At 50.3% G+C, this 21,069-nt stretch overlaps 1 protein-coding gene across 1 annotated transcript in view; it reads right to left on the bottom strand.

Moving 5' to 3' along the window:
- Positions 1 to 21: 21 nt before the first annotated feature.
- Positions 22 to 21,069, bottom strand: part of LOC122377724 — a 34,213-nt gene continuing 13,165 nt past the window's right edge. Inside the window, exons 5-11 of the mRNA XM_043358090.1 lie at positions 12,604 to 12,802; positions 12,187 to 12,297; positions 11,326 to 11,538; positions 10,946 to 11,072; positions 2,952 to 3,170; positions 1,075 to 1,187; positions 22 to 915 (exon numbers count right to left, since the gene is read on the bottom strand). Of these exons, the coding sequence (XP_043214025.1) occupies positions 691 to 915; positions 1,075 to 1,187; positions 2,952 to 3,170; positions 10,946 to 11,072; positions 11,326 to 11,538; positions 12,187 to 12,297; positions 12,604 to 12,802 (1,207 nt within the window). The 3' untranslated portion in view covers positions 22 to 690. The remainder of the gene's footprint in view (positions 916 to 1,074; positions 1,188 to 2,951; positions 3,171 to 10,945; positions 11,073 to 11,325; positions 11,539 to 12,186; positions 12,298 to 12,603; positions 12,803 to 21,069) is intronic.

Below are 21,069 nucleotides of genomic sequence, written 5' to 3'. Positions count from 1 at the left end.
ATGCTCAGGTAAACGGCTACGTCACATCGATTTTATATTTGCGACTCATAGCACCGCGCACTGGCGAGTCCCTCGCGATCCCACACGTTCTGCACACACATGGAGCCCGCACCGTCAATTGGGGCGTCAGAGCAGGCAGTGACGTCACACTATATCAGCGCCGGTGACGTCACTCCTCTCTGACGCCGTGTGACATAGCACAGCGAGCACGACACAATAACACAGCGAACACCGACCACATCGCTGCCTGACCTCCTGGCGTCACGTGTCTTCATCGAACACGTGACGGCGACACTAACACATACACATACATACACTGACGCCTTCACGAGAAACGCTAAACGAGCCTGCATCTGCTCAACGCCTAATCATAACACTATGCCAACTCTCAGGTCATAAAGCCTAACATCAAACGCATAGCAGTACGACAAACGCATAACACTTCCGCCTATCCTACCAACATCAAACGCACATCGACTTTTCTACTTATAACCAGCACTTCATATTGCAACAACAACAACATTAACATCAAAACACTAACATGTGACGTCTGGTCTGTCCTAAGCGCCCGGCCTGGTCCGCCCGCTCGATTTCCACTAGCCCCGGTTACATTTTGTGCGCGGTGTGTGCATTGATCTGTGCTTCGTCCAGCTCCTTCCCAGTCTCTCGCCGTTCGTCGTCATCCGTCCGTTATCCTGTAAGATGTCCTTTGATCGACTCCATCGCCCGCGAGAGGGTCGACTGCTTCTGGCTGGCCTGTTCCTTCTGCTTCTGGCGTTCCTTCCGCAGCGCGTTGGTGTGCGGATTCTCGGCCATCACGTCGATCACCTCTTCTTTGTCGGAGTCGACGCGACGGTCGGGCAGCTTGCCATGCTTCCCGATCAGCCAAAAGGTTTCCATCGCTCCGCCAACGCTCTGAGGAAACAGCAGACAGTGCAAATGAGGCGGCGAAACACACATACAAGGGAAATAGCGCTGATGTGTATGCGAGCACACGTTTGAGGTTTTACATCGTGAGATAGGTACATTTGTTCTCATTATGTTACCGAAATATATCGGCCTTCGTTTACGTACCGAGTCCTTGTTGAAGTGGACACGAATCTCCATCTCTCCACGTAGCTTCATGATAAAGCCTCCGGCGCGGTCCAGCGCCTCCTTGGTCGCCGCCGTGATGTGGATCTTGAACGCTGCGAAACGAGGTATTTGGTCAGGGCTGTGGAACCCAAGGACCATTTTAGGATGAATGACTTTTAGAGCATTAGGTACCAAGAGGTACTTGTCATCAAGACTGCAGAGGGTTGATGTCAAAATTAAGAAGGTGACTTGTTGGAATTAACCTTGTCTATGCCCATAGACCCGGGAACAGGGGGGGCAGCGGGGGCGCTTGCCCCCCCAACTTCAGAGCCGAGGGGGCGGCGCCCCCTCAACATTGAGGCAGCGTGAAAGGATCTTTCCTCCCTTTTCCGGACTTCTTTCCTTCTTGTTTCCTTTATACATCTAAACATCAACACACGGCATTTTCCTAGCCATCTGAATGGTTTCTGCTGATACAGTATCGATTTGACAACATCTGCTTTTGTCATCCCGCTTTGGTTTGGGCCTGGCGTTCGCCATAAGTTTGGCAGGCCAGATTTTATACTGGACCATTTTGAGTCAACTTTGAGAAATACACGGTAACGTAAAACGGTGGTAAACTCGTTGCTATAGGTATAACACAGTTTACCCGCTCCGGGTGTGAGCTGGAGGGGTGTGGGGCAATGGGTACACTGACGTGGCGCCCTCGGAAGGCCGGTATGGGATTAAAGCTCAGTGACACTAAGGGCTTATGTGGTGCTTTCGGTGATCGGTAGCACCCTCAGAATCACCGGCGTAGGGCCCTCAGAGCCGGCGGTAAGGGGCCTTTAGAGGCACTGGTGTGGGGCCGCCATGCAGTTGCCGGTGTGGGCGCTCAGAGGTGCTAGTGTGATCTCTCAGAGGCGCCGGTGAGGGTCCTTAGTCTTACAGGCGTTGCTGTGGGCCCTCACAGAGGCTGGTGTGGAGCCGTTACAGACGGGTGTGGGGTCTTTAGAGGCAGAGTTGCTGACGCGAGCCCTCTACAAGCCGGCAGGGGGTTCTCAGTGACCGGCAAGGAGCCCTTAGGCCGACAGAAGAAGTCCTGTGGAGTCCTTAGAGACCGGCATGGTACTGTCAGACGCCGGTGGGACCCTCAGGGCTCAGAGTCACCGGTGTGGGGCCCTCAAAAGTCACCAGTGAGTGGCCTTTAGATTCGCAGGTGTTGACTGTTGGGTCCTCAGAGCCACCGACATAGGGCTTTAATAGGCACTGGTGTAGACACTCAGCGTTTGGGGTGTGAAACGCTCAGAGACACCGGTGTGGGCCCTCATAGGCGCCGATGAGGGCCCCACAGTTGCCGTTATGGGGCCCTCAGAAAAATAAGTGTGTGACCATCACAGGCGGGAAATGCCCCTAGAACTGGCCCCTCATAGGCCGGTAAGAACTCTCAGAGGCCAGTAACGGGCCTTTGGAGACCACCGAGGGGCCCTTAAAATCTGCAAGAGGCCCTCAGAAGCCGGCGTGGGGCCCTTATGGTTATCTTAGTGTGGTTATTTAGGGCCCATGAGGTGCCCTAACGAGCCCCATGGGGCCCTTCTGAGTCGAAATATGACCATTGTTAGCCCTCAGCGGTCAAATGGCGCCGCAGGCCCTCTCGGACCCGAGGGTCCCTTTGAAACCGATGGGGGGGGGGGTACGTGTCCCCTTAGACCCCTAGCCACGCCACTGTTTCATATGCATCATGTTAGGTATTTTAGGCTCGCCCCCCCAACTTGAAAATCGTTCCCGGGCCCCTGTCTATGCCTAAAATGTACGTAATAATAACACAGCTGATGACCTGGCGTTCGTTACTTAGGTCACGGCGCATCGGTCTGACAGTCTCTCCGGCCGCTACTCACGCAGTCCGGTGGCCTCCATCTTGCTGGTGATGTTGACCGTCTCGCCAAAGAGGGTGTAGCGCGGCATCTTGGTGCCCACCACGCCGGCCACCACCGGTCCCGTGTGGATGCCGATGCGGATCTGCAGCCGCTCACCGGGCATGTGCGGCACGACGAAGTTTTCAGTGGCGTGCAGAAGGTCCAGGGCCATGGAGGCCACCTCGGCGGCGTGGTCTTTGCCTGGGGTGGGGTCACGCAGTGGTAACGTCACATACAGCTCAGCATCCGCGTGATCGACGGAATAAACGTACTAAATTATCTAACTTTCCGAGCTATTGGCATTATACTTATCCATGAACTTTATTTAGGCACCGAAAATCACTAGACTACTACCAGGAACAGTGATTTTACTTGAAAAACGTTCTTTGAATCATCGAGGTTGATTCATTACGGTAACAAATACCTACCTAACAATGCAACTTGCAAGAAAGTAGTTAAATAACGATTCAACTAGGAAACGCTGAAAATATGCATCGTTACACATTTCTAAAATACCCGTATGCCTGCAAATTCTATATCATGCATCCGACTGCTATAGTGCCTATTAGGCATTAGGCACCGCCTAATTCAGACGACAGACCATGCGGGAAAATGACGAATATCAGTGCTGACCAGTGCTGCTCCAGTGACATGCCTCCGAAGACCTAGCGAAGAATGCCGTAAGAACGCCGTTCTTGCTCCATGCCATAAGGCGTTTCACCCAGGGATGTAGTAAAATGCCTGATTTGCAGTTGCTTTACAAATCACTTTTTAGCAGCAAATCCGATCACGTATGAATAGAATTAACCCGCGCCCCGTAGGGCTACCGGCGGACCCTACCACCCGTAGGGGAGGGGGGGGCGTTTCGGCCCCCCCCCCCTAAGATCTCGGAAATTTACCGGCCGATTTTCAAAATTCAAACGGCGTTCGATATCCTCATCCAGGATCTACCTTGTGATCGAATTTCATTGACCTAGGTCAAACTGATGACGTCACAGGTCAGGTCAAAGGTCGGATTTTCACCGTTCACAGGCATTTCAAGAAATGTGTTGTGAAATCGAGTAAATTTGTAAGTTATTGAATTTATCGATGGCACATTGTTCGTCAGACACATACTTTCCTATCTGAGGTCACTGATACAAGGTCAGGTCACAGAGGTCAGGTCACTGGGGGGTCACAATATGAATGTGTCGTATGATACATGTTTTATGGTCTATTTTACATGACAAATGCGATTATGTGGGTCAGGCAGCCTTTGGGGCAAGCTTAGGTCACGTTTTGGTGAAGGTCAGGTCAAGGTCAGGTCATATTAGGTCAAATTTCAAAGTTGATATTTTTGCATAAAATGGGTATTGATTCGATGCAGCTCGTCACGGGAAGTCCAATGGTGGTCTTTGTTTTGCCCTACGTGGCCTAAAATTGCCAAAAATTGAGTTTGAAAGTTTGACGTCATCATTTTTGAACAGTTTTTTTCCGCTATAACTTGGCCAAAAAACGAGATATCGATCTGAAATTTGGTATGTAGATAGAAGACGGTAGGTACTATCACATATATTCCGGTTGTTTCGAAACTCAAAAAACTTTTTGGATTTTTTGGCTAATATATCCAAAAAATCGCATTTTTTATTTTTAGGGGTCACAACTAAAAATTTTTAAAAATCCGAGATGGCAGTTTTGTAGCCCTGTCAATTCTACACCTTTCATGTCTTGATTATTTTTCTGTATCTTTAAAGCTGTAGGCCTGACACCTCTTCTCGCGAAGGTCTTTTTTCGGTCGAAAATGGCAGAACATGACGTCATTCTGACGTCATTTGTGGCCAACCTATCATAGCCTCTAGAATTTTGTTTGGTCACAATGTGTAAAATTGATGCACGGAGGGGTCCTGAAAGTTTGGTGGCGATATCTTTAGCCACTTAGGAGATGTCGACGGAAAAGGACAGGGGGGCGTTTCCCCCCCCTACGGGGCGCGGGTTTTAAGCAATGAAATTAAAAATAGAAAACCGTTCAAATAAGCCACTGAGAAAAAAAACTAACCAACAAAATATATTTCTGGGACAACTTGACAAAGATTGAATTTTCCTGCTAAGTATTTGTTACTTTAGGCATTCCATGCGTTTCGTAGTCAGTGAAGTCACTAAAATGTTCGATATCACACCATAGGCGTAGGAACAGGGGGGGCCGGGGGGGCCATGGCCCCCCCACTTTCGGAGGTGGGGGGGCCAGCAATGTTAACTGGCCCCCCCACTTTTTGCTGACTTAAGTGTCTGTCTGTACCTAACCTACCACCCGGTAACTTGACAACTATTCAGCTTGCCCTTTAATGAGGATTCCTTTTTGTTTCTACAGCGTTATTGACCGCAATTTCCTTCACTCAATGAATGAAACCATATCAGAGACAAGACTGTGAGTCCTGGTGACAGCATTTTGTTGAATACGAGGCGCGGGACAGCGAGCACTAAAAAGGTATAGGCAATACTAAGACAATACTAGCACGGTGCAGGAGAATGCGTATACAAACGACCAACGCTTGACCTTATCTGCTTGGGGTCGGCATAGTTCGTCAAAGACGTACTAGCTGGGGGCCAGGGTGACCGTGCCTCAGCCTCGTTTCAAACAGGCTGGGGGCCAGCAATGTCTGTTTCTGCCCCTCCCCCTTCCACTTTCAGTGCAGTGACGGTCGCAGAGGGGGATCAGGGCCATGCCCTTCCCCCCTCCAAAGGCTAATCAGGGGGCCATCATATCATTTGGCCCCCCCAAACAACCAATGGGCCCCCATGGGCGTATGGGGCTCTGGCCCTTATTCGATTGTCACGAGACTCAAGAATCCCACGCATGGTGTGTCAAAAGTGGAAATAGCCGGTACGCCGTCTGGCAACCCGGCAGCCCGCCGCCATAGGGAAATTCATGCTTTTTGTCGCTTTTTCGCTCCTTATGAGTCACTTGATCTAATTAGAGCTTAACTAGGAACGAGGCGGGTCACTTGGACGTATTCGGGAGCCGAATACGGTGTTTTGGAGCCAATACCTGGGAAACCCTACCCGCCCAATGCGAGTTTTTAAGAGTCTGCATGCCCAAATTAACGTTGAGCGCGGCCGTTTTCGGTCGGTTTTCCGCGACCTTGTGGCGAAATCGCCTTATTTATTCAACCAGGGTGGGCTAATTCGCTTAACTAGGAATGAGGCGTTGAAGAGAATTATTCAAGGAATAGAGCTGTGCAAAAATATTCTTTGTATTGTTAAAACTGTATCCGCCCTCGAACGATAAATATTGTTGACACATCAGAAACACAGCCCCTGGAATGCGTTTGGACTTGGCTGGATCTAATATTAGCGAGTATCTGCTAATGCAGTTCCTTGGCTTACACAGTACGCACACAAGCATACATACTTCCTGCCCTTGGTTATTCCTCACTTGAATGAAAATTTTGCTATAATAACTATTCCAAGCAGTTAACAGGTTTTAGTGCAGTGCCAAGTCGGAACCGTTCAGCGCCGCTAGTCTCTCAGGCGGCGCGTAGCGGCCGCCGCCGGCCGCCGCGCCGCCGCTCTGGCAGGGTGTTTGACTTCATATCTCTGTTGCTAGAAAAGTTGTGGACCGATTTACTTGATTCTTGCATGAAAAGATCCGCCATTCAATTCTTAGCAGATAACGAAAATTTGACGTCAATTGCACGATCCGCTGCCCATATTGTGGTACTGCCATCTATTGACAAGGCTGGCGAACTAAAGCCGGGCGGCTATTTCCACTTTTGACACACCATGGCTAGCTATTAACAGCTCCCAAACCAGTCTTTGAGGGTCCTACACTGATCTCGGAGGGCCCTTCAGTGGCGGTCAAGCGCCCACATTGACCGCTGAGAACCCACATTGACCTCATTTGAGGGCCCCTAAACCGGCCTCAAGGGCCCAGCCGGCGTCTGAGGGCCTCACACCGGCCTCTGGTGGCCTCATTTCTGTCTCTGGGGTGCCTTTAGGTGCCTTTGAGGGCCCCGCACTGAATTCTGAAGACCCGATGCCGGCCTCTAAGGGTCCGCATCGGCCTCTGAGGGTCCACCTTGGCCTGAGGGGTCCAACGCCGGCCCATGCCGGTCTTTTAGGGCCCCACACTGACCTCTAAGGGCCCATGCTGACCTGTAAGGACCCACATTAGCCTATGAGGCCTTGCACGGGATTCTGAAGACCTGATGCCGGCCTCTGAGGCCCATCTTGGTTTTTGAGGGCCTTCTGCTGGTCTCTGGGTTCCAACACCGGCCCATGCCGGTATTTTAGGGTCCCACATTGACCTCTAAGGGCCCCGCACTGGATTCCGGAGATCCGATGCCGGTCTCCAACGGTCCGCATCGGCCTCTGAGGGCCCACCTTGGCCTATGAGGGCCCTCCGCTGGTCTCTAGGTTCCAAGTCCCTCCCATGCCGGTCTGTTACGGCCCCACACTGACCTCTAAGGGCCCATGCTGGCCTGTAAGGACACGCATTAGTCTCTGAGGGCCTTGCACTGGATTCTGAAGACCCGATGCTGGCCTCTGAGGCCCATCTTGGTTTTTGAGGGTCTTCTGCTGGCCTCTGGGGTCCAACACCGGCCCATGCCGGCATTTTAGGGTCCCACACTGACCTCTGAGGGCCCATACTGGCCTGTAAGGACCCACATTAGCCTCTGATGGCCCAAGTCGGCATCTTAAGGTCTCATCCTGCCCTTTGCAGGCCCTGTACTGGTCTCTGAGGGCCTTAACCCTCGCCAGCCGGGGGGGGGGGGGGTGCCGCCCCTCCATAGTTTTTTTTTTCGCGATAGCTCCGAACGCGCCGGCGATAGAGAGCTGAAGCTTGGCATACCTGACCTTTGAATCAAACGGGATCTTTTGACACCAACCGCATTTTCGGGTCAGATCAGGTCACTGACCCATGTGGTCATAAGTGAACCTCTGCACGGTCTTCAGATGTCGCAACTTCGCAACGCCCTCACTGCCAGAGGAGATTTCACAGGGAAATGAACCTTGGAGGACCTAGTATCCAATAGGAGTCTTTCAACTTGTATAATGTATATCTCGGATTTTTCCTAAAGTTCATATGAGGTCAGGTCATTTTCGTGACCTCACCATTAGGTATAAGTCAATGGGGATAAACTGAAAACTTTTTCTGGCGCCGGGAATGATCGATCTCCAACTATCTCAAGCACACCGAATCGTGATTTCATGCACTCCTTGCAAGGTTCGATGCGTCACTTTTGCAATGTTGACCTTGCGCGACGTCATTTATGAAGTTATAAGGGTCTTATTAGTTTTTCGTCAATAACTAGGTACCGATCAAATTGAGCTAGCGAGTCGGGAAAGCCACCTATGGACTCAAGAAGACCTGCCGAATCGAATGATATGCGACATGACCTCCTTCGACCAATTTCGTGACCTGGGGACGCCGACCTGACCGTGACCCGAGGTCAACACCCTAAGTTTACCTCACCCAAACAAAAAGTATATCATTCGACGCGCCTGAGAGAGGCGAACACGATGCTGGCAAAATCGCGGCTCTGCGGCCATTTTTTGCGAAGTTATTCACCAAAAACGGAACCGTGCCTTGAGGCACTTGACCTGACCTCAGAGTTCACCGGTTTTTGTTTGTTTTGTTGGGTTAGGCCCTTTCGGTCCAATGAGACCATTTCAGAGCCGGAAGGATGATATGATATAGGGGGAGACATTGGTCTGGGCAGGCACCCTAGTGAGTCGCCGGGGCTGAGCCCGTCCAGAGGACAGGCCACCCAGCCCCAAGGCACTCACTGCACCCGGCTACGGGGTGCGCTCCCTCGGGAGCAGCGGTGCCGCTCCAAGGGAGCAGCCCGCATGAGATAAAGTTGCCTGTCCAGCCCGGAGGGGGTTGCGGTGTGGAGGAGAAGGATTTCAGTATCCTGAGGATAGAAGCACGGAACGGTGTCAGAGGTCACCGGTTGACCTAGGACCATAAAATCGGGTATCGATCTCTGCGTCCCGTAACGGCGCACACGCTCGTTTTACCGCGACGCGCTAGCTCCACCTGGGGCGAAACGGCGAGGGGGTCGTACCCGCCGGCCCGCCCCTTCGGCCAGCGCGTATGTAGAAAACCTATAGGACCGGGCCGTGGAGGGTTAAACTGGCCTCTGAAGGCCCAGACCGTCTAAAAATCCCACACCGGCCTCTGATAAGTGATAGTCAATCAGCCCAGTTGCAGTGGTCGCTGATATAAAACCTCTTAAAAACGTTATAGGCCTGGCTGAGCCTAGCTGGGCCGTTCATGCTGCTTTTTATAGGTATATTGAAAAGACTCGCTTTGCACGTTTCACGCTTGCTCGTAATGAAAAAGTTGCTGGATGCCTCTGGAATTTGCAAGGGTGCCAACGGCTGCGGAGGTCAGGGGAACGCGTCTATCAGTTTGAGCTTATGGACGGGAGACTCCCTGAAATTTCAACCAATTTTTTTTCTTTTTTTGTCTCGATTTTTTTTTTACCTCTAAGCATGTTTGCGAAAACAAAGTGGCCGAAATCCGAGGAAAAATCGGATTTTGGGGGTAGGTTAGGTTTTGGACCTCTGGGACCCTGGCCCCCCCACTTTCGAAAACGTTCCTACGCCTATGTATCACACCCAGTCACAACCTCAGTAATCACAGCAATCGCATCTATGGAGTTAAAATGGAGAACTTCAGAATAGCAATGCGAGAAACTGGAATCAATTAGGTACAGTGTTTAGTGACAAAGTGACATTTAAAGCAGCTCAATCCAAAGCAAGCGAAGACTTAGGTATCAATAACCCAGTGAACGTCGAAAGATATCCGCATGCGAATGTCCAAAAAAGGACACGATAAACGAGCATTCAGAAAACACTGAATCAACACCAGAACAACATTCGAAAGTGATGCACAACACGAAAAGCAGAAGCAAGATGCGAGCATCAAAAATCACAAAAAGCAGATGAAAAGAAGAGATGAGTAGAAAGAGAAAAAGGAGTGATAAACAGAGAAAGCACAGGGTGATGGAGAGAGGGAGAAAGATGTAGGAAGAGAGGAACAGAGAGAGAGCGCGGACAAATCAGGCCGGGCCTGGATGCGTTGCGGAAACGCCGGTGGAGTTTGAACGAGACGGCTGCACTGATTGAGCGACGTTTCGACAACGCACCCGGGCGCGCGGCGCCGCCTACCTAGCCGCTGGTGGCTCATGATCTTATAGCAGGGTGTGGTGAATATCAGCCGCTCCAGCGTGCCGGCCTGTAGCTGCTCTGAGGGAGCCCGGCCCGGGCAGGCGCCGTCAGCCCGCGAGCAGTCACCGAGCATCGCTCAATCAGGCACGCCCTCGCGCCCGGCGGCACTACAGTCCACCCTCCCTCCCCAGCGAGATCCTCCCACCCCACCCACCCCTGTCGGCGACCGGACATCACCCGCACCATGCCCCCCCCCCCAAAAAAAAACTCCGGCCCACCCTGAAAGACCCACTCCGACAGCAGAACCACCCAAGCAGCCAAAAGCACCGCTTCCTCTTCGAGAAAGAGGATGGTGACCTGTTTCGATCATATAGGCAACGCTAACGATTGCGCATGATTTTGCTCGCTGAGTGCAGAAAGCAGATTCACATATGCACTGAGACCCGCCCAGCAATGAATGGCAAAGGAGAGCTTGATAAATGCTCAAGGCAAGCCGCAAGACGAGAATACACGAAGACCACTGCGACGCAGGTGGCGCTGAGGTAGTCACTAGTGACGGTCACAATTCTCCAGGTGGCGCAGGTGCTCAGTCTTTCCGCGTGCATCGACGCAAGTCATTATTTGAAGGGCTTGGAAAGACGGTCCCAGACGCGGCGCACGCGGAACCCTCTCCAGTCTCCACCTCCCGAAACTGTTTTTATGCCCACGAGTTATTCCCGCAGCCCCTGTTTCCGTTTTGCAGATCAAAGCACCCATCCGCTTAAAAACTACCTATAACCCACTGTTCGATGAAGCCTTACGAGTCTAACAGGGCCACTCACCTTGTGATCTTTGCGGTACGCCGGACGCCACCATATAGGCATCACCGATGGTTTCGATCTTATACACGTCGTACAGCTCGATACGCGAGTCGAACATGCGGTACAGCGCGTTCAGAAGTGAAATCACCTGCAAATAGCGCCCGTGATTATTGGAGTGAGCAGTAAAAATCGTTCTGTCAACCGGATAAAAAAGATGTTCATGGGATAATTTACGGACCCAGATTGCAGATCGGGGTCAAGAGAGCAGCCTATCGTTTTAATTCAGTCGGTCTGTTACACTAGTTCTGCGCACACATGCCTCTCCTTACCGTTACCATCTTTTGGGTAGGTACAAGGAGAGATATGGTAAGTGCTGCCTCCAGACGCGCCACCCTGCTCACCTGCATCGGAGTGCTCTCGGAGGCCATCTCGGTGAAGCCGACGATGTCAGAGAAGTAGATGGTGACCGACTCGTACGTCTCTGCCGACACCTGCTTCCGCTGCTTCAGCTGCTGCGCCACCGTCGGCGGCAGCATCTGGTACAGCAGCATGTCCGACCGCTTCTTCTCGTAGCGCAGCTCGTAGGTTTTGTATTGTAGCGTTTCCGTGAAAGCCTGGGCAGGCGAACGATCGGCGTAATGAATCACACTACACGAATCTTCTCACTTCGCTTCCAATTAAATCCAAGTTTCTATGGAGGTGTTCACCGTTCTCTCAATTTTACCAAAAAGGTTGGCAAAATGAATGGAAATTCATTGAGACGTGAAAGTTAAAAAAACTGCATAGATGATAAATGGCACATCGGGTTCTTCAAACGGCCTATTCAATGCTTTTAAAACATGAAATAAGAACACTGGCAAAGCATTACGACAATATTTTGTTATGCAGGGCTGCGGAGTCGGAGTCGGAGTCGGTCGGAGTCGACAGTTGTGACCGGAGTCGGAGTCGGAGTCGGAGTTGATTTTAGAAACCCGAGCCGGAGTCGGAGTCGGAGTCACCGAAAATCTGTCGACTCCGCAGCCCTGCTAGGTCTGCGGAGTCGGAGTCGGGAGTTGGAGTCGGTCGGAGTCGACAATTCTGCCCGGAGTCGGAGTCGGAGTCGGAGCTGGTTTTTGAAAGCCGGAGTCGGAGTCGAAGTCGGAGTCGCCGAAAATCCATCGACTCCGCAGCCCTGTTGTTATGGCACTGAAGGACATTCTAACGAAAACGGTCCGCGCTGTCCATTTGTTTGCCGAGTGCACGACCGTGATGACCTCACTGACCTGCAGTGTGCGGGTCACCTTCCTGACCAGGATGATGATAACGGGCGAGATGATAAGTACTACCACCAGCAGCGCAATGCCCACCACCACGTGGCTGTTGGAGGAGCCCACCTGCGCACAGGGCGACGAGGCGGCTCATTAGCGATATGAGTAATACGAACGGTATGTTTGGGACTAACCAGCAATACGGCACGCAAATTGAAAGCGTAGGAAATTAAAGCGGCTTACATTTTTGAAAACTATTAACATGCTTGCGCAAAGCTGTAACGGCATTGAAAAAAGAAAGAGAAACATTATGTTACTTTTATCCCAGAAAGATTAATATACGTTTCAGCCTTTTCAAGTCACAATGCAAAAGAACGACTTTTTATTTCAATAGGTATAACTACTAATGATTGCAATCTGTTTCAAACTTACCTCCGACAAGATGGTGTTTTCAATTTTTCCTCTGATTTCGTATTGGATTTTCTGTAGCGAGTCTAAGTAACCGAGCATGGCGTAAAAGTACTCAGTGGCCTTGCCGAAGTCGGGCTCAATTTTGACACGGTTAACAATTTCCTTTCTTCGACGAGTGATGTTCGAATACCATGGGTATTCGTGCTGCAACATTTGATACCTGGAAACAAGCATCAGAGCCATCACAAAATGGCATTGTCCTTTCTCCCCTAATGAACTTATGCATAGTGTAATTAGAAGCTTTAAACGATAGAGCTATATAAAAATGTCAGGCATGAAATTAAACTGATGTGTCTTATCCTCGTAAAAAAGTAACTGAAAATAAACTTGTGTACCCTTGGCTTAGAAAACGAAGCAGATAGTACTTTATAATAATAGTATTTATAAAGTCTGGCTTAATCTACTATTATCTACTATTATAAATCTTAACCCGCGCACCGACGGGGGTCTGCGCCAACTTAGTACCGACGGGGGGGGGGGGGGGCGGATGACCGCCCCCCCTGAGATCTCGAGAACGAAGCAAGATAGCGACAAGCGGTAAACGGCATCGGATACGCACGGTCAAGATCTACAATTTTTACCAAGGTCATTTTCAGGTCAGGTCAAAGATGACGTCACAGGGGTCGAAAAAGTCAAAATGGCGGCGCTGAATATGGAGAGAGTTTTTCTCGAATAACTTTCGAATTAGTCAAGATAGGAACAAACTAAGGGCATCATCGTGATCCTCTCGTCAATCCGCATCGAATGATATATATGTTGACCTCGAAAGGTCAAGGTCAAAGGTTGACCTCAGGTCACGTGACCTCGAGGTCATCATGTATATCATTCGATGCGTCTTGACGAGCTGAACACAATGAGACCATCCAGGCGTCTGTATCTTGTTCCTGTACGGAGTTATTGGCCAAAAACCTTTGGTGACCTTTGATGACGTCACATGACCTCACAGCTGCCCAACAGCAAAACAGACCTCAAGGTAGTGAAGGTTGATCGTATATGAAGTCATGTATGGTATATGGGGCCATTCCGACCCGTTTTAGTGGTAAAAACAGGGAGTTGATTTTTCCCCCATTGACTTATAATGGGGAGGTCGCGAAATTGACCTGACCTTAGGTCACCGATATCAAAATTCCGAGATATACAAATTGTAGCTACTAATGACCTAATAACATCCTGCGACTTTTAAAGGCCTCCGACAGCTACTGTAGCTCTGGCACGGTGACAAAGTTGCAAAAAAGTGACTTGAGGTTGGGTCATTCAAAGTGACCTGGTGACCTGACCTTGAAAGGTATGAGGTTCAAACTTGCACACCATGTGTAAAATTGATAAGGGAATAGTCATACCAAATTTCGCGGCGCTACACGCCGCGGTTTTCCCGCTATTCGCGAAAAACCTCAGGGGGGGGCGGATATCCGCCCCCCCCCCCCGTCGGTGCGCGGGTTAAAAAGTCCGCCGCCGCCGTCGGGGTTACTCCCTAAAAGGCTTATTACGGCGCCGTCGATTGACGCAGGAGGGTGAAATTTTCACGACTCGTGGGTCACGTCATTCAACAGGTCGTATTAAATTTTGGGCACGATGCGGCCGGGGGTGCGCCCTTGGCGCGTGCTCACGTGGTGTGCCATAGGGTTAACACTAGAATCGGCAACAGGCTATTGCTCGGGAACGGTAAGGGCTACGGGAGTGAAATTTTCGCTGTAAGTCGGACGCGTGCACTTAATTGTCGTATACAATTTTTGAGGGTGTGGGTTCAGCGGTGTGCACGTGGTGCGGCCGCGACCGGCGCCGAGCAGAAGGCACGTGCTTTAGGCTCAGTTGTTCGCTTAGAAAACTGAGTGAAAAGCATCAGAGCCGGGAGGTCGTTGACCTTTGACAACGAAGGCCGACACAAGGCACCCCTCGCCAAGGGGATTCGCCAGTAAATACGATAAATTTGTTTTTGCAATATCTCAGCCGTTTCTGGGCCGATTTAGCTGAAACTTGGACTGTCGGTGGTAGTGTAGGGTAGTGTAGTGTAGGGTAGGGCACGGGTAGGGTAGGGTAGGGTAGGGTAGTGTAGGGGTAGGGTAGGGTAATGTAGGGGTAGGGTAGGGTATGGTAGGGTAGGTTAGGGTAGGTTAGGGTAGGGTAGGTTAGGGTAGTGTAGGGTAGGGTAGGGCATGGTAGGGTAAGGTAGGTTAGGGTAGTGTAGGGTAGGGTAGGGTAGGGTAGGGTAGGGTAGGGACTAGGGTAGGGTATGGTAGGGTAGGGTAGGGTAGAGTTAGGTAGGGTAGAGGTAGGTAGGGTAAGGTAGGGTAGGTATGGTAGGTAGGGTAGGGTACACTGAGAAAAATCCTGACTCCGCATGACACCCCCAGGGGGAGTTCACCAAAACGACACCCTTAAACTCCCAGGTGGTACTCCTCATTACACCCCCTCCAAAACTCTCCATTACACCCCAAAACTTCCCTCGAGAAACTCTCTGCAACTCTCCCTACCGTTCTAGAAAACTCTTCATTTCTCTCCTTTACCCTATCAAAACAAACAACATACTCCCTGAAACTCCCTTCCATTACTCTCAATGACTCTCTTACTGCCTCATAATTACTCCCAATTACTCCTTTCCATTATTCCCCAAAACTCCGTTTACAGCTTCATGGTATACCTCTATAGTTACTCCCCATCAAACTCACCCAAACTTCCCATCACTCCACTCCAGCCCCCCCCCCCTCGAAAATAAATATTGGACGAATAGCGTAACCACCCAAAGCTCGTGTACCGAAGCACAGATAAAAAATATATTTCAATAAATGTGTATTCATAGTCCGGGGCGGTGGGAGGCTTAAAAATTAACAAACGCTTTCGACATCCCGCCGCGGCACGATCTCCAGGGATCTCACTCCATATGCTTCACGGTCGCGAGTTTTGACGTTAAAAATCCAAAAGGCGGCCTACCACAGCAGGAATGCTTGGTCTGGTGGTGCCGCTACCACCTCCTGGGCATCGACGAATACTGCGTCTTCTTCGTCCGGCTCTCCTTTCACGATGGTGGGATGGATATTTTGCGGGCCTCCGTTGGCTTCCGACGTGTCTTGCGGGATGCGATGCAGGCTCTCCAGCTCATCCCCTGCAAAATGTTAATCACCATGAAATTATAGGTACACTTAACATTGCGTGGGAGGAAATAGATGAGAAAGAAAAAAGAGAAGGAGGGAAATAATGAAGGAGGGAGGGAAGGAAGGAAGGAAGGAAGGAAGGAAGGAAGGAAGGAAGGAAGGAAGGAAGAAAGGAAGGAAGGAAGGAAGGAAGGAAGGAAGGAAGGAAGGAAGGAAGGAAGGAAGGAAGGAAGGAAGGAAGGAAGGAAGGAAGGAAGGAAGGAAGGAAGGGAGGGAGGGAGGGAGAGAGGGAGAAAGAAAGGGAGAGAGAGGGGAGGGGAAGGAGGGAGTTAGGAAGGAAGCGAGGAAAGATGGAAGGAAGAAATGAGGGAGGAGACTGAGAGGTAGACAGATGAGACAAGATGGACGAGACAAGACACACGCGACCTGACATGTTGGCACTGATACTGCATTTCCGCACATGATGTCAAAATAATGAAAGCAAGAGATTGCAAAGTTAGCATACTTTTTATGCACTACAATTTTGATAAAGTTAAGTTTCAGTGAAAGTCTAAAGGGCAAGTTAACAGCCTTCATCTTAGTTGCAGACACATTAGGGAAATGCTACAAAACGTACTTGAGCGCTCAAAAAGTTGAGCAGGTCGCTAAAAATAAGCTAAGGACGTTACACGCTGCATACGTACCCATGTTAACATTAAAGAACGAACTTCATTTATGGATACTTTCTAAAAAAAAAAACAATTTAGACAAAATTTGTATCAACATGCTGGTTTGTCGGTGGTTTTCCCCATTGGGCAGTGGCAGTGGTAGGTAACTGATTTTTTATATATAGGGGCTAGGAAAATCAAGGCTTTTATGCCAAGATAGTTTAATTTTCTGACTCTGCTTTGAAAGCCCTTCAAATTTGATATTTGTCATTGACATGGGTGTTAAAACAATTGGGCAATAACAATAGGATCCATGACGTGTAAAGCTTGTATAACCCTAACTTTCCAATTTATTCGAGGGGAAAAAATGTATGATATTTGCCAATATGTAGAAACTCAGAGCATGCTGTTTCCGATCTTTATCTCACTCAGGAACGAAACAAATCGATTTCCCTTACACAGACCATTCCAGCCCATCAAGAACATGGGGTTACCATATGTTCTCATCACAGCATTATAACTCTTTGCACTATAAAAGCATGATGAGAATACAGCTAAGCTTACCTTTAAATCCAAAGTAAGGTCCAATTATCCGTCACTGTACAGGTCAGGTCCGTCTAAGTCAACACGCTCTTCACTAACACCTCGCCAGCCGCCCCGCACAACGTGCTGTATACTACGCGCAAAAGATGGCGGCCACGGCAGCCTCGCGACGTATGCTAAAACCCCTTCGTAACTCCCCTTTTACTCCTGTCGGAACGTTCGGGAAAGGTTTTTCGGGAGTAATGGAGAGTTGCGTCACAGAGTTATGGGGTATCACACATGGAGTCATTTCGCCATCCATTGAGAACTCTTGAAAACTCTTTCGCAAAATGAGGAAGGCTCAAAGTTACCCTAGAACACACTCAATAATTCTGCTGGAAAGGGTGTTATCGATGGTTTTCAGGAGTTTTCAGGGGAGCATTTTCAAGAGTTTTGACCCATATGGAGTCAATTTTTTTCTCAGTGTATGGTAGGGGTAGGGGAAGGGGTAGGGTAGGGTAGGGTAGGGTAGTGTAGGAGTAGGGTAGGGTAGGGTAGGGTAGGGTAGGGTAGGGTAGTGTAGGGGTAGGGTAGGGTAGGGTAGGGTAGTGTAAGGGTAGGGTAGGATAGGGTAGGGTAGGGTAGGGTAGGGTAGGGACTAGGGTAGGGTAGGATAGGGTAGGGTAGGGTAGGGTAGGGTAGGGTAGGGTAGGGTAGTAGGGTAGGGTAGGGTAAGGTAGGGTAGTAGGGTAGGGTAGGATAGTAGGGTAGGGTAGGATAGTAGGGTAGGGTAGAGTAGGGTAGGGTAGTAGGGTAGGGTAGGGTAGGGTAGGGGTAGGGTTGTGTTCAAAAAGGGCTTAACATACAAAACACTTGAACACTCCGCAACTATCACCATCCCTTACAGTTCAATTAAAAACAGCTACCCAAATCTACCCAAATAATACAGCTAAAAATACAAGTCAATCAGCCAAACGAATGCACCCGTAACATAACATAACTCAAAACATACAGTTATCGCGTAAACCTGTACCTCTAGTCTATCTACTATTATAAATCCTAAAAAGTCCGCCGCCGCCCACGCCGCCGCCGTCGGGGTTACTCCCAAAAAGCCTTATTGCGGCGCCGTCGGTGGACGCAGGATGGTGAAATTTTCACGACTCGTGGGTCACGTAAATGAACAGGTCGTATTAAATTTTGGGCACGATGCGGCCGGGGGTGCGCCCGTGGCGCGTGCTCATGTGCGCCATAGGGTTAGCATTAGAATCGGCAAAAACAGGCTATTGCTCGGGAACGGTAAGGGCTACGGGGGTGAAATTTTCGCTGTAAGTCGAGCGCGTGCACTCAATTGTCGTATTAAATTCTTGAGGGTGTGGGTTCAGCGGTGTGCACGTGGTGCGGCCGCGACCGGCTCCGAGCAGAACGCACGTGCTTTAGGCTCAGTTGTTCGCTTCCAAAACTGAGTGAAAAGCATCAGAGCCGGCAGGTCATTGACCTTTGACAACGAAGGCCGACACAAGGCACCGCTCGCCAAGGGGATTCGCCAGTAAATACAATAAATTTGTTCTTGCAATATCTCAGCCGTTTCTGGGCCGATTTAGCTGAAACTTGGATTGTCGGTGGCAGTGTATGGTAGGGTAGGGTAGGGTAGGGTAGGGTAGTGTTGGGTAGGGTAGGGGTAGGGTAGGGTAGGGTAGGGTATGGTAGGGTAGGGTAGGGTAGTGTAAGGGTAGGGTAGGGTAGGGTAGGGTAGGGTAGGGTAGGGTAGGGTAGTGTAGTGTAGGGTAGGGTAGTGTAGTGTAGGAGTAGGGTAGGGTAGGGTAGGTTAGGGTAGTGTAGGGTAGGGTAGGGTAGGGTAGGTGAGGGTAGGGCAGGGTAGTGTAAGGGTAGGGTAGGGTAGGGACTAGGGTAGGGTAGGGTAGGGTAGGGTAGGGTAGGGTAGGGTAGGGTAGTAGGGTAGGGTATGGTAGGGCAGGGTAGGGTAGGGTAGGGTAGGGTAGGGTAGTAGGGTAGGGTATGGTAGGGCAGGGTAGGGTAGTGTAGGGTAGAGTTAGGTAGGGTAGAGTTAGGTAGGGTAGGGTAGGGTAGTAGGGTAGGGTATGGTAGGGTAGGGTAGGGTAGGGTAAGGTAGGGTGGGGTAGGGTAGGGGATTGTAGGGTAGGGTAGGGTAGGGTAGGGTAGGGTAGGGGATTGTAGGGTAGGGTAGGGAAGGGTAGGGTGGGGTAGGGTAGGGTAGGGTAGGGGTAGGGGTAGGGTAGGGTAGGATAGGGTAGTGTAAGGGTAGGGTAGGGTAGGGTAGGGTAGGGTAGGGTAGGGTAGGGTAGTGTAGGAGTAGGGTAGGGTAGGGTAGTGTAGGGTAGGGTGGGGGTAGGGTAGTGTAGGAGTAGGGTAGGGTGGTAGGGTAGGGTAGGGGTAGGGTAGGGTAGGGGTAGGGTAGGGTAGGGGTAGGGTAGGGTAGGGGTAGGGTGGGGTAGTGTAGGGGTAGGGTAGGGTAGGGTAGGGTAGGGTTGAATTGAGTAACATCCTAACTTACAAAGGGCTCGAACAACTCGCATGCATCACCATCATACTTTACAGTTCAATTAAAAGCAGTTACCCAGTTCTTCACAAATAATACCAATAAAAATGCAAGTTTCTACACCCAAACTAATGCATCCGTTAATCAAGCATATCAAAACATACAGTTATCGCGTAAACCTGTACCTCTAGTCTATATTATAAATCCTAAAAAGTCCGCCGCCCACGCCGTCGGGGTTACTCCCTAAAAGGCTTATTAAGGCGCCGTCGATTGACGCACGAGGGTGAAATTTTTACCAGTCGTGGGTCACGTAATAAAACAGGTCGTATTAAATTTTGGGCACGATGCGGCCGGGGGTGCGCCCGTGGCGCGTGCTCATGTGCGCCATAGGGTTAGCATAAGAATCGGCAAAAACAGGCTATTGCTCGGGAACGGTAAGGGCTACGGAGGTGAAATTTTCACGTCAAGTCGAGCCCGTGCATTCATTTGTCGTATTAAATTTTCGAGGGTGTGGGTTCAGCGGTGTGCACGTGGTGGGGCCGCGACCGGCGCCGAGCAGAGGGCACGTGCTTTAGGCTCAGTTGTTCGCTTAAAAACTGAGTCAAAAGCATCAGAGCCGGGAGGTCGTTGACCTTTGACACCGAAGGCCGACACAAGGCACCGCTCGCCAAGGGGATTCGCCAGTAAATACAATTAATTTGTTTTTGCAATATCTCAGCCGTTTCTGGGCCGATTTAGCTGAAACTTGGACTGTCGGTGGCAGTGTAGGGTAGGGTAGGGTAGGGGTAGGGTAGGGTAGTGTAGTGTAGTGTAGTGTAGTGTAGGGTAGGGTAGGGTATGGTAGGGTAGGGTAGGGTAGGGTAGGGTAGTGTAGGGGTAGGGTAGGGTAGGATAGGGTAGGGTAGGGTAGGGTAAGGTTAGGGTAGGGTAGGGTAGTGTAAGGGTAGGGTAGTGTAGGGTAGGGTAGGGTGGGGTAGTGTAGGGGTAGGGTAGGGTAGGTTAGGGTAGGGTAGTGTAAGGGTAGGGTAGTGTAAGGGTAGGGTAGTGTAGGGGTAGGGTAGGGTAGGGTATGGTAGGGTAGGGTAGGGTAGGGTAGGGTAGTGTAGGGGTAGGGTAGGGTAGGGTAGGGTAGTGTAGGGGTAGGGTAGAGTTAGATAGGGTAGTAGGGTAGGTTAGGGTAGTAGGGTAGGTTAGGATAGTAGGGTAGCGTAGGGTAGTAGGGTAGGGTAGGGTAGGGTAGTAGGGTAGGGTAGGGTAGGGTAGTAGGGTAGGGTAGGGTAGGATAGGGTAGGGGTAGGGTAGGGGTAGGGTTGAGTTCAAAAAGGGCCCAACATACAAAACACTTGAACACCCCGCAACTATCACCATCCCTTACAGTTTTTAAAACAGCTACCCAAATCTACCCAAATAATATAGCTAAAAATACAAATCAATCACCCAAAACTAATGCACCCGTAACATAACATAAATCAAAACATACAGTTATCGCGTAAACCTGTACCTCTAGTCTATATTATAAATCCTAGAAAATCCGCCCACGCCGTCGGGGTTACTCCCTAAAAGGCTTATTACGGCGCCGTCGATTGACGCACGAGGATGAAATTTTGCCGACTCGTGGGTCACGTCATTCAACAGGTCGTATTAAATTTTG

The sequence above is a fragment of the Amphibalanus amphitrite genome, unplaced genomic scaffold, assembly GCF_019059575.1.
Source record: "Amphibalanus amphitrite isolate SeventyFive unplaced genomic scaffold, NRLGWU_Aamphi_draft 000049F_arrow, whole genome shotgun sequence".
NCBI lineage: Eukaryota > Metazoa > Arthropoda > Thecostraca > Balanomorpha > Balanidae > Amphibalanus > Amphibalanus amphitrite.
This window is presented reverse-complemented; position numbering and strand designations above follow the sequence as displayed.